Consider the following 12,401-nt stretch of genomic DNA (forward strand, 5'->3'; position numbering starts at 1 on the left):
AAGATTATATAGACCATAAAATTGAAAAATAATTGTCATTATAAACTAGGTTTGAAGATGCATGTATCGAAATGATCCAAATTAAAAAGACTAGAAAACTAAGACTAAAAATTGATAGTTATCAATCAAGACTCATGTTGTGAGCCGATTTTATGTAAAATTATCCTATTTGTATACTAATCATTACCCTTAAAAGCAATCTCTAAAACTTATAAAAATAATAAAAATCTCAATAAACAATTGCCACATCAAAATTTAAAATGGCTTCAAAATTCTTTGAACTTCTCAACTCATGATTTTAATATTGGAGCTCGATGAATAGATAAATAGAAAGAATGGGGTGAAGGAAATGATGAGAGGTGTTTGGAATTAAAAAATAGGGGAAGAGCATCAGTAGTTGAGCACCCTAACTTTGTGTTTCTCAAAATCCTACTTGGAAATTTCAAATCACTCCAAATTTTTTACATAGCTTACTTGGCAAGTCCCCTGCTTATAACTAAGCTTTCAATGCCACATCAACATGCTTTTTGCCAAGGTGTCCAAAACACCCCCCAAAAAAGTGAGACCAATAGGCATGCAAAAGAGGCCCCAATAGTTGTGCAACTGATATGGCATCCCCTGATTGGTTACTTTTTACAATATTGGTACATTTCCTAACAACTATTGGTACATTTCCTAACAAAATTTGATATTTTATGTTTCAAACAATAGGTTTTATTTGTTCAATTTTTGGAACAAAAGGTATCAACAACTCTCACAACAATCCATACATGCTCAACTACTGATGCTCGAGTCTGAGTGCAACTCCAAAGGCACACGAGACTAGAAGATTAGAAGATCCAAAAGCTGTATGGGCTTTTTTCCGTTGTCCACTGTTTTAGAAAAAGAGCTTAACAATGATGGAATCTAACTGTCTTCAACCAACTCAACTAGTCAAAGCTTACAAGTGCCACGAACACGCTTATTTCAATTGCAGGAGTGACCTACGCGTGGCATCCGAATGAGGATATTTTGCCTCAAATCTGAAACCCCATTCCCAGCGACGTGAGGGCTTTGTAAGACATGGCCGAGAAGGGAATACATCAGGAAGGCGAAGAGGAGTCACCAGATGTGGAAGGCCTGTACTATAAGGAGGAGTCGCCAGAGGTGGAAGGCGTGTACTATAAGGAGGAGTCGCCAGAGGTGGAAGGACTGTTGGATGCTCTCAAAGCTCTGGCAACCCAAATAATAAATCCTACACAATGCGAAGGGATGGGCGTAATTGAGAGGACCAAGCGAGCTTTCAAGGAGAATACTCCTCTAATCAAGCACTCCGCCAGGAATTCTACTCACAATTTGATGCATTGGATGCACCAAGGGGGATTATGGCGAGCTTTTCTTGTCATATCGGTATGGATTTTTACCCATGGAACTAGTGGATAGTTATTTGAATTTAACTGGAGAAAGAAAAGAAACCATCTCGTTACTGATAAGATTCACATTTAGTAACAACAAGTTGTTTCTTTTAAGCCACTGTAACTACATATAAGTATTTAGCTTCTTTTGTCAGCTTAGTGGACGGCCGTACCTTCTCGGTACTCATGAAATATGAGTTCATGGTTGATCGATGAAGATTAACTCAACAAATTATCAACTTAAGTTATATGTTCTTCACTTATTCTGTCAGGTTGGTGGATGCCTTTATCTTATTACTCTTCATAAGTATGGATTGATGAAGATTTTCTCGACAAATCATGAGTAAGTTAACATGACATGGACCTTATTTTGCTGCGGGTTTGCTATACCACTGAGCTACCTGTTCTCATTGTATTCGCACTTGGTAACATTAAACTCTCTTACCCAGCAAGCGGAGGGGAAGTTTCTGGGCTTGTACAATTTACAGGGTTAGGATTATTAGGTGTAATTCCCTTGTCATGTGGATTTCCTTCCACAGGCTATCAGTATGCATATGCTACTGGTCTTCTCCGGCGGCCGGAGTATTCTAATATGGTTAGTAAGTGTGGGCATGTGTTTGAGCCTTGAGTCCGACCTTATCAAAATCCAAATGAAAATCTTATTAACAGCATTTATCTTTTACCATTCACAGGACCGGAGTGATTTCTCTCCTTTGAGAAGCTGCAATTCCGTTTATGATTCACCAGAATTTTCTGTTGTTGGTGGTACAACAGATCTTAAGCAGCAGAGCTTGGAATCCGGTAGTGAATAAGAACATCTTTCCATTTGAGGTTTGTGCTTCACCAGCTTAAAAAGGTGGAAAAAACTACCACTATGTCATATGCTAACATCGCCTACTGGTGGCAATGTTGTAAACCTTCTTCTCCTCTGGTACTAACTTTGTTTAGCAGGCCATTAAGCTCTTTTGGATTGCCTTTCCTGAGTAATGGCATCGCTTGGCAACTGGCTGTGAATGCATTGCAAATCTCCGTTCCCTAGCTACAAGCATTGCTTAGGGCAGAGTCCTGTGGAGGGACTTCTGCTTCAATTATATGCGTCAAGTCTTTGAAACCTTATTATTTGAAAAATGTAGACCTCAAAACTTAGAGTGTTTACTGTTCAGGAGGGACTCTTTAGGTATTCTCTTTTGCTTAAGATGTGTTCTTGCCAACTCGTAGCTTGGATGAACTCCATATTTTTTATAGTTTAGCTTAAAAAAATTCAGGGTTATTTCTGCAAAATGTTGCTAAGTTTTCTCGCAGCTCGGGCTCCGATTCTATTGAGACCATTTAGGAAGCTTCTATTCACGGATTAGCATTGCTTTCTGGTGCCAATGTGTGCTATGTTAGCCCCTTTTTTCCAGTGCTAAAATTGTTGGCAGTTGTAATATGTGCTTAATAAATCCTCTTCCACTGATAAACTAGTACAGATACTATTCATTGGCGCCATTTCAAACCTTGTAGTTAGTATTGCTTGTGTGTTTTGTGAATTGGCTTCGCTTGTGTTTGGCGTCTTTGTTATATCATCTTAATTCAAAGCTGGTTGACTTGTCACGTCATGCAGTACCTTCTCTCTCTAGTTATAGATGGACTTTCACAAGTAGATTTTGTCGAGCAAAATTAAATTGTTCAATTGGTATTTTTGACCTCCTCAGATTTTTTTTTTAATAAGGTCTTGTTATGTGTGATAGTCTTTTAATGTTTTTCATTTGATAATTTGTGGTGTTCGTTTTCTTCATCTTGGAGGCAAACTTCAGCTTAGTTTGCTGTCTGTTAAGTTATTAATGTTTGGAAAAGTTCATCTTGAGATTGCTTGTGTTTTGTTATACCGTCTACATCTGTATGTGGCCTTACGCAGTGTATTATTCCTTATGTTGTGCTCAGTTTTGGTCTGTTTCCAAAGGACATTTGTTTCAATGCATTTTTTGATAGTCGTTGACTTTGGTTTCTAGGGTGCTCTTGAGCCACCCATTGGTAACGTGATATATCGATCAAATAAACAAGTGAGATGAAAAAGTGAGGTCTCCAAATCCTATATTTGAAGGATAGGCTTCAAAGGGAGCACTTTTCTTTTGGAAGTATAAATATGTGTTTGCTCTCTACCTGATTATTTTGTTTCCAAAAGTTCACCTTCAGTTTTCTGATGTTTTTGTCTCCTTCAGCTTCATATGATAGATTTTTTTGTACACTTGACTTTGGATGCTATTTATAATCTAACTATTTGACAGTGTATGCATCCTTGGTGTTTGGGTGACATCCAAGAGACCTGAGGGCTTGGAGGAGACATTCCCTTTTTAATGACTGGATAATCTGTTTCAGTTCCATTGTGTGCATAAAAATTAAAGGTATTTAAAGGAAAATAATGATAAAAATCCCTAGAAAGCTAGAGGGAGGATTATTACTAGTTTAAAAAAGTTCAGCTGCTTTTATGATGCAGTCATGGATGGATGGTTCGATTAAGAACATTCCAAACATTGAGCCTTAGCACAAAAACATTCATCAATTCATACAATGGAATGAAAATACACAAGAATTGTAGAACACTGATTTTCATTGATTTCACAACTCAAATTATATTAGTAGTCTTTAACGAAGGGCTTACAATCAGAATAAGGCCTCAGTCTTGAATTACAATGAGGTTAATCTGCTTCCGGAATTGGATTCTTTGGAGCTAAGAGGCTTCTCAAGTTACAATATTTGGAGCTGATATTCAATAAGATGCTCCCACTGATCTTCTGAACTTTTGATCTGCTACTGAAATTGAATTCTTCCCCCTTGATGTTACTTGTTGACTTCCTAACTTGCTTCATGCTTCCTTGCAATATAGAATGAATGATCTTCTATAGCAGGTAGAGGCGAAATGTCTTGGTGCTGACTAGAAATGTGGTACATTGCCCTAGGCTCATGTGATAAGAATCATGGGTCCAATATTAGATGATCTCTCCCTTGATCTGCTGAAGGAAACATGTAGAGTGATCCTTTAGATGAGTACAGCAAGATTCAGTATAACTTCTTACAGTCTTAATGATGAGCCTTCTTGGGACCAATAATGTCTTAGATGTCATTACAAGTTGGTGCAAGATTCAAATGTAAGGTGCTCAATTCAAAAAGGTTTTCTTAAGGTGAATTTGACAAGTCAGTAGGCTATGAGAAGACACTTAGTGATGACATGGCATTATAGAGTACACCTTCATTAAGATCTGATTTCAAATTGCAAGCTATATGATCAAATTGCATAACACAATAGAAATACTGACTGGAGCTTTGTGTGTTGAAAATGATGACTGTGGCAAGAATGAATCTGTATGCTAATGAATTAACATTTGTGGTAAGAATATAATGACCATGATATTAGAATAATATTAGCGTATTTGCTTATTAATGGTCAATAATGTAATCTTAGTTTAGTTTTGTTAGTTTCTAATTTTGTCTCCAATTAACAATTGTTTTCTTAAGAAACAACATCTTTGTAATCTCTCTAAATAGAGCTTTCGTATCTAATGTTAATCGTACAATTACCATTACATGGTATTAGAGCGGGAATTTTTTTTTTTTAAATATTTATAATCCTAAAATTTTCAAAGCCAATTTTTTAGTGAAAAATTCTGTAAAAGTTTATTTGTGAAGAAATTTTTTGCAGGTCTATTGAAGGATTTTCTGAGGGTTCATGGTGAAAAATCACATTTTTTTCATCACCATTTTGGACGTCTGTTGCATTGAAGGGTTTTCTGTTGCGATTTTTCTGTCTGTGCGTTTCTTTCCTTCTCCAAAATCGTGTTTTATTGCAACCCATGAAAGTTTGTTTTCATCACGATTTCTGGGTCGCGCTTTCTGTCTTGTGCTTGTGGTTTCTTCTATTCAGTGAGCTAGGTGTGTTTTCTATTGTTTTCCACCCGTGACACGTATGCTTTTCTGCATTGGGATCTTTGTGTCATGTTTCTGGGTGTCATTTTGAAGAAGCCTGCATTGTGTTTACTGCTTGGTTTCGCAACGTCTTTTTTTCGTGTTTATTCAGGCATGTGTGAAGGTTTCAACCTCTATTTTGGCATCGGATTCTCAATAGTGTTTCTTCCGCTCACACACATTTCTCTAAGCACACGCTCACACCTACCACCCTTGTTTTTTTTGCACGACAAGGGTTTCACGTTCTTTGCATCACGAGTTTTTGCAGCAGTTTTTCAAATAGATTTTGTGTTCGTCTAGGGTTTTTGTGGCCGTTTTTAATCGATTTTTTGAGTTTTGGTTTTCAACCCGACCTAGGGTTTCATTCGACCTAAGTTTTTGCTATTTATTTTCCTGGGACCTGGGGTTTGTAGGAAAATTTGTATTTTTTTTGCTAATTTTGTCTTGGGATCTGATTCTTTGTGCTGATTGATTAGATTCTTCTTCCTTGTTTTCTATGCCTTCACAAGGTTGACCTAGTTTGACCTCGATATTCGTGATGGCATCTTTGACCAACATCATGTTGGAAAGCAGTCAAAAGTTCAATGGCCGCAACTACAACACTTGGAAACAACAGATGCTCACCATCTTCAATACCTTGCTCCTCAAACTGTCCATCATTGACGATCAGCTGCCACAAGTCCCTTCTAAGAAGATAGTTGCAGAGATATGGATCCCTTTGAAGGATCTCCATGAAACTTCAGATAAGAGCCGAGCTTTCTTTCTCAGGAACATGCTCTTTTCGATCATGATGGGCGAGAAGATGTCTCTCCAAGAGCATTTGACAAAATCCAAAGATATTTGCGATCAGTTGGAGGCTATTAATCAAAAAATGGAGGAAGAAGATATATGGTGGTGATCATTTTGAAAAGTCTACCTCAGTCCTATGAGCATTTCATTGAAATGCTTAATATCACATCCACCGGTGTTGATCTTAAGTTTCCTATCCTTTGCAATAAACTTTTGTAGCAGGATAGATGGAAATAGTAGTTTGGTAGCAACACCAACACATCCTCCACTGAATAGTCATTCACTGCCAAAGCCCTAATAAGGACAAGGGCAAAGGCAAGTCCTTTCAATAGAAAGGCCAAGGCAAACCTTCGGAGAATCCTAAGAAGAATATTCAGTGCAACTATTGTCTTAAGTATGGCCATATGAAGAAAGATTGCAAGAAACAAATGGCGTTTGAGCAATCTAGACAAGGAGGGTCTCAGTAGAAGGCCAATGCGGCCACGCATTCTGACCAACAGAAGTTTGCCTTCTATGCGTTCATGGCCAAACACTCATCTGATCATGTGAAATCATCTGCCTGGTACATCGACTCTGGTGCCTCTCGACATTTCACACATTGTTGGGATTGGTTTATAGAGTACACACCTTTCACTGATTCAATGATCTTTGGAGGAGGCGAAGAGTATACTTTTGTCGGGAAGGGCAACGTGCAGATTCAATCTAGAGGGAGAAATTTAATATTTCTCAATGTATACTTTGTACCTGGCATGGAGTTGAATCTGTTGTCCATCAGTTAGATTATGCGTCATTTTCCACAACTTGATGTTGTCTTCAGTTCTCACAAGTGCAACATTGTTGAAAGGGAGTGTAATATCCCCTTTCTAAAATAGGATTTAATATTAATAATAAATTCAAATATAATAAAAATAAAAATATAATTTAAATTAAAATATAACATAATTAAAATATGAATGGTCAAAGGATATGAAATAGAGATTTCTAAATTTCATCGTATGTATGAACTTATAGAGTTAGTTTTAAGGATATATATATATATATATATTTATAGTGCTGCTATGTAAAGTTGCTTCTGCAGAAATTATATTATATTCGATGACATTTATTAAGTGAACAATATATTACTTCAACATTATTCATTTGAGAACATTATATCCAATCGCTGCAGAGTGGTATCAATTGGTATAGGAGACAATGTCTGACACAAGAAAGTTGTCTGGCTTCTCCTCTAAACTGTCATACATGATACCTGAACCTTATCAGCATTTAACTGGAGTTCAATTAAGATATCGCTGGGAGCAGTTAATTAAAATTAAAAGGCAGCGATCAATCAAAATGGGCAAATAGTGGTCAAGACATAAACAACGATAATGGCTAGTCAAACAAATGATAATCAAGTACTCTAAAAGGGTGCGATTCTAGGGTTGATGCAACACAGTTTAATTAAGAAAATATATTAAGTATGATGACTAATTCTGATATAAGTTACAAATAATAAATACTTTATTATATCCAAAAGGAATGATTTAAAAAGTGAAAGAGTTGTGACTCTCCCATCATGAAGGGATAAATAGGGGAGAGATTCATTTCTAGGGGGCACCACCAATCACATCAGATTAGATCAGAACTGTTATTAAGTTACAGACAGCAACATCTTTGTTCTTGGTGGTATGCATGGGGATTTGCTTAATATGTATGCTTAACATATGAAGCCTGATAATGTTCTTATGCAGAATTTAATAGTAATATTAATATGGACTGCAATTTGTATGACAGTCATACTTAATTTCATCTATATTCATAATACATGAGAAGTTATCTAAGTCTTGTTACTACTATCAGTATTTAAAAAGGTGGGAATGAGACGTTCCAAAGAGGGGCAGTCTAAATCCAAGCAATATGTTAAGTCCCAAGATAGGGTGGGGATCAGCGACCCATAAGCCTTGAGGGTATAGACCCAAGAGAGGTAAGGGCTTGGATCTGTAAACTTTGAGGGAACCTATTGTAGTTGGTCTCTAAGCGCTTTGGTAACATACATATCCTCCTCCTTCCTTAAAGCTGAAGTAGTCACAAAGGTTGGTCCTTGCATTAAGAGTTATGGAAGACAAACTTAATTATCTAATATGGTTGATGAACAATTCACTTATTAATAATAAATTAATTGAACTATGGATAGCACAGATTTGATTCATGTTAAAACAGATTTGTCTCCTAATCAATTTAGTTTAAGTCATAAGTATATTGAAATAGATTAATTATGTTAATCAGGTAGGGGACATTACAGGGAGACTTGCACTACAGTTGCTCTTGGCCTTGAGGATCATGGTCTTTATAGACTTGTTGATACTAGTGATTCTCAAGAGCACGCCATGGCAGCCAAAAGTTCTTCTATCAGCAATCTTTGGCATCGGCGGTATGGGCACCCGAATGTCTGTTATCTCTCTCAGTTAGTTCTGGAGGGTTTAGTTGTTGGGTTACCTGAGATTCAAACTCAAAATCATGGAGTTTGCGGAGCTTGTTAGGTTGGAAAGCACCATTGGACTCCATTTTGAGATGGTGACACTTGGAGAGCATCCAAAGTGTTGCAAATGGTTCATGTAGATGTCTGTGGACTGATGAACACTGAATCACTAGATCTGAGTATTTTCTATTATTCATTGATGATTTTAGTAGAAGAACATAGGTGTACTTTCTTAAAAAAAAATTAGAGGTGTTTAGCATGTTTCAAAAGTTTATGGCCTTAGTGGAGAAAGAGTCAGGTTGACAGATTGTCACTCTTAGATCAGACAATGGGGGGGATTTTGTTCTTCTAATTTCTCCAACTTCTATGCAACACATGGGATTAAGCATCATCTTACCACACCTTACACCTCTCAGCAGAACGGTGTTGTTGAGCGGAGAAATTGCACAATCATCGAGATGGCCCTGTTTATGGTAGAGCATCAAAATGTTCCTAAATTTTTTTGGGCTGAAGCAGCCTACACTGCAATCTATCTTCTAAGCCGGTCTCCCACACTGGTTGTTAAGAATTAGAAGATGACCCTAGAGGAAGCTTGGTCTGGCAAGAAGCCCAAAATCAGTCATTTGAAGTCTTAAGCTCTACTGCTTATGTTTGGATTCCAGATGCCAAGCGCACGAAACTGGATTCCAAGAGCTAGAAAATTATTTTCATAGGCTATAGTGATAATCACAATGCTTATCAACTGATTGATGTAGACACTGATTGTCTCATATTCAATCATGATGTTGTATTTGATGAAGAACGAGGGCCCTTTCAACTCTCTTCTCCTGTTTTGAGCCTTGAGGATTAGCCTTTGAAGGCTACAGATTTGGGTGTTCGTCTTCCCTTAGGTCCACTTGATTGGAGGGATTCAGATGACTCATACTTTGAAGTTGTGGAGTATCCCAAGCATGACATTGCACCACTCGACTATTGCACCACTCGACTATTGCACCACTCGACTTTCCTTAGGAAAATTTTGGTCCACATCCAGATGATTTTGTTCTAGGCACCCCAAGTGATGTTGATCCTCCTGAATTGGATGTTGGTATTTTTACTCTCTGGCCTAAGTAGTGGGCCAAGACCATTGGTGATCTTCATGATGATGAGCTTATTGAGGGTAGATCAACTAGAAGCAAGCACAAGTAGAACACAGTTAACTTTGCGCTCATGGCTAACATTCACAATGCCTATGAGCCTCAGACTTATTCATAAGCTAAAGGAATACCTGAGTGGGAATAGGCTATGGAAGTTGAACACCATAGTCTTCTGAAGAACAACTCTTGGGTCCTATTTTATGTTCCACCTGGGAAGAAACCCATTGGCTGCAAATTTGTGTATAAAGTCAAGTATAAGGCTAATGGAACCCTTGATGTAATATCCCCTTTTCCACTCTAGTTTGTCTAGGGGACTGTAGGCCAATCTCGAGACCCGTTGGTCAGTCAGAGGCAAAATTAGGGTTTCCTATTTTCTAGGAGGATGCTTTGATAGTTTTGGTGGCTTGTTTGTTGGAGTTTTACAGTTGTGATTGATTCCTTCTGGGTTTTCAAAGAGCTTTAGAATGTTGGTACATGCGTAGCAATCAATGGAATTTGGTAAACTTACTATTTTTAGTAAGTGGGTGCGAGGACAACTTATTTTTTTGGGTTTTTCTAGGTTTTTAGAGAGCTACACGATCGTGTGACATACAATTGGATCTAAGGACTTTTTCGGACTTACTATTTTTAGTAAGTTGCAACAGTTGCTCAAAATGTGGTTAAAATCACTTTGGAGACACCATTTTTAGCAGTATGCTATTTGTAGTAAGTACCATTTTTGGCAGGTTTCAATGGTTCAGTTTAGAGGCTATTTCTGGTAACATAGTTTTCAGTTATTTTAGCCTCCAGTTCACTATGACAGTTGTTCAACACATGGGAAAAGTATTTTTAATATATTTTAATGCCCCTTGGCCTAGGCGTGTGACTTATGTATTTTTGGTTATGACTTAAGGGGACGACTTGAGGTGATAAAGTATTATTTTAAGTCATAAGGTTTGGGCGCTTAAGTTGTATTTTCACTTAATGCATTTTATATTATTATTGGACCTCCTTAAGTGGTACGCCCCTCCTTATGTGCTCATGAAATATTTTATAAAGTGAAATATCAGTTAAGGCATGATGGATACCCTAGGAAGAAATAAGTTAATTTTTGTGATATATTTCACTTATTCATCTTGGACGCCCCATTATATTTTATTGACATTTTATAAAGTATATTTGCTACCTTATGAAGGTCGACTTGGGAAGAAAGGGGAAATGAAATGCAAATTTCAAATCAATGCAAAATGATCTTGCATTTGGGTTTGGCATCTATTTGGGGAGAATGTGAATTTGAATTTGGAGGCACCAAGGTTATAAATAAGAGTGTTGGGCTCTTGTTTTGGTATCCAGGAATATTTTGTAAATGAGAGCTTCCTAGCATGTGTCAGTTTCGTGCTTGAGAGATAGCACCTAGCTGATTGGAAAGACTATTTCTCATCCAGAGGAATAGATTGAGCTATATTGAGATGGATTTTAGTGTGGTTTTTTTCAGTTTTCTGATATTTTGGGGTGTTTGTGAGCTTCCAAGTTGCTGGTTATTGTGGAGCTAAAAGCGAAATTCAATCATAAGTCTTCGAGAGGGTTTTTGTTTCTTTTGGGTATTCTCTCTATGTTTTCTTTTGGCCTAGGCGATCCTTTTTGCAAATTTTTCAGAGGTTTTAATGCAGATTTGAATTTTATAGTGAAGTTCGCCCTCTCTCCCAGGCTATACCATGCCTATGGCTGCATTGGGAAGCGTGCAATATTATGTTGGGTGAGATTTTCTGCTTGTTAGGGGTTTGGGTTTTGGCATCTCCTCACTATCCTTCTTCAACATTTTATTTTAAGACTATCCGTCGAGTTTTGGAGGAGTTATGAGCATTTTAGTGAGTTTTTTTATGTTGCTGGTTTGTATTTTCAGTTTGTCGGTTAAGTATATCAGATTTAGTGTTTCGAGATTGGGGGGTTGTTTCTTTGGTGGAGAGTCTCTTGAAACTTGAGAATAACATTGGACATCATTTCCAGCTGTTGGATAGCAATACCTCTTGATTTGCAATTCATGTTACTTATTGTAATGCTGATTAGTAGTACTAATAAAAACTTCATTATGAATTGTTTCTTAATGCCCACTGAATAAGTGGAAGAGGCTGGCTTTGCCGCCTATCTCTATTTCATATTGTACTTTGGTCCTCCCGTTGAATAAGTGGTTGAGTGATAGTTTGGTTATAAAGGCTGGTTACATCGCCTATCTCTATTTTATATTGTACTCCTGTCCTCCCGCTGAATAAGTTGTTGAGTGATAGTTTTGTTATTCCTAGTCCTCCTGCTGAAAAGTGGTTGAGTGATAGTTTTGTTATTCCTAGTCTTCCTGCTGAAAAGTGGTTGAGTGATTGTCATTTGCTTAATTCAGTCCTCCCGTTGAACAAGTGGTTGAGTGATTGCTTTACTTTCAGAATTTCCTTTCAGTGCAAGTTTTTGATTATCCTAACCTTAATGGGTGAATCTTTTTGTGTTAAAAAAAAACAAAAAAACTAAGGGGGACATTTCACTTGATAAGTACAAGGCTTATTTAGTAGCTAAAGGATTCTCGTAGCAAGAGGGCATCGACTATGAGGAGACATTTGCTCCTACAACCAAAATGAGCTCCATTCAGCTTGTCCCCGCTATGATAGCCCAGTTTGGATGGAAAGTCCATCAAATGTGCGTCAAGAGTGCTTT

General features: G+C 37.4%; 1 protein-coding gene across 1 annotated transcript in view; it reads left to right on the forward strand.

The window, feature by feature from the left end:
- The first annotated feature begins 955 nt into the window (after window positions 1-955).
- Window positions 956-12,401, forward strand: part of LOC131069787 (uncharacterized) — an 86,671-nt gene continuing 75,225 nt past the window's right edge. The window contains exon 1 of the mRNA XM_058005345.2: window positions 956-1,389. Coding sequence (XP_057861328.2) covers window positions 1,063-1,389 — 327 coding nt within the window. The 5' untranslated portion in view covers window positions 956-1,062. The remainder of the gene's footprint in view (window positions 1,390-12,401) is intronic.

Source organism: Cryptomeria japonica, chromosome 5 (assembly GCF_030272615.1).
Source record: "Cryptomeria japonica chromosome 5, Sugi_1.0, whole genome shotgun sequence".
NCBI classification, from domain to species: domain Eukaryota; kingdom Viridiplantae; phylum Streptophyta; class Pinopsida; order Cupressales; family Cupressaceae; genus Cryptomeria; species Cryptomeria japonica.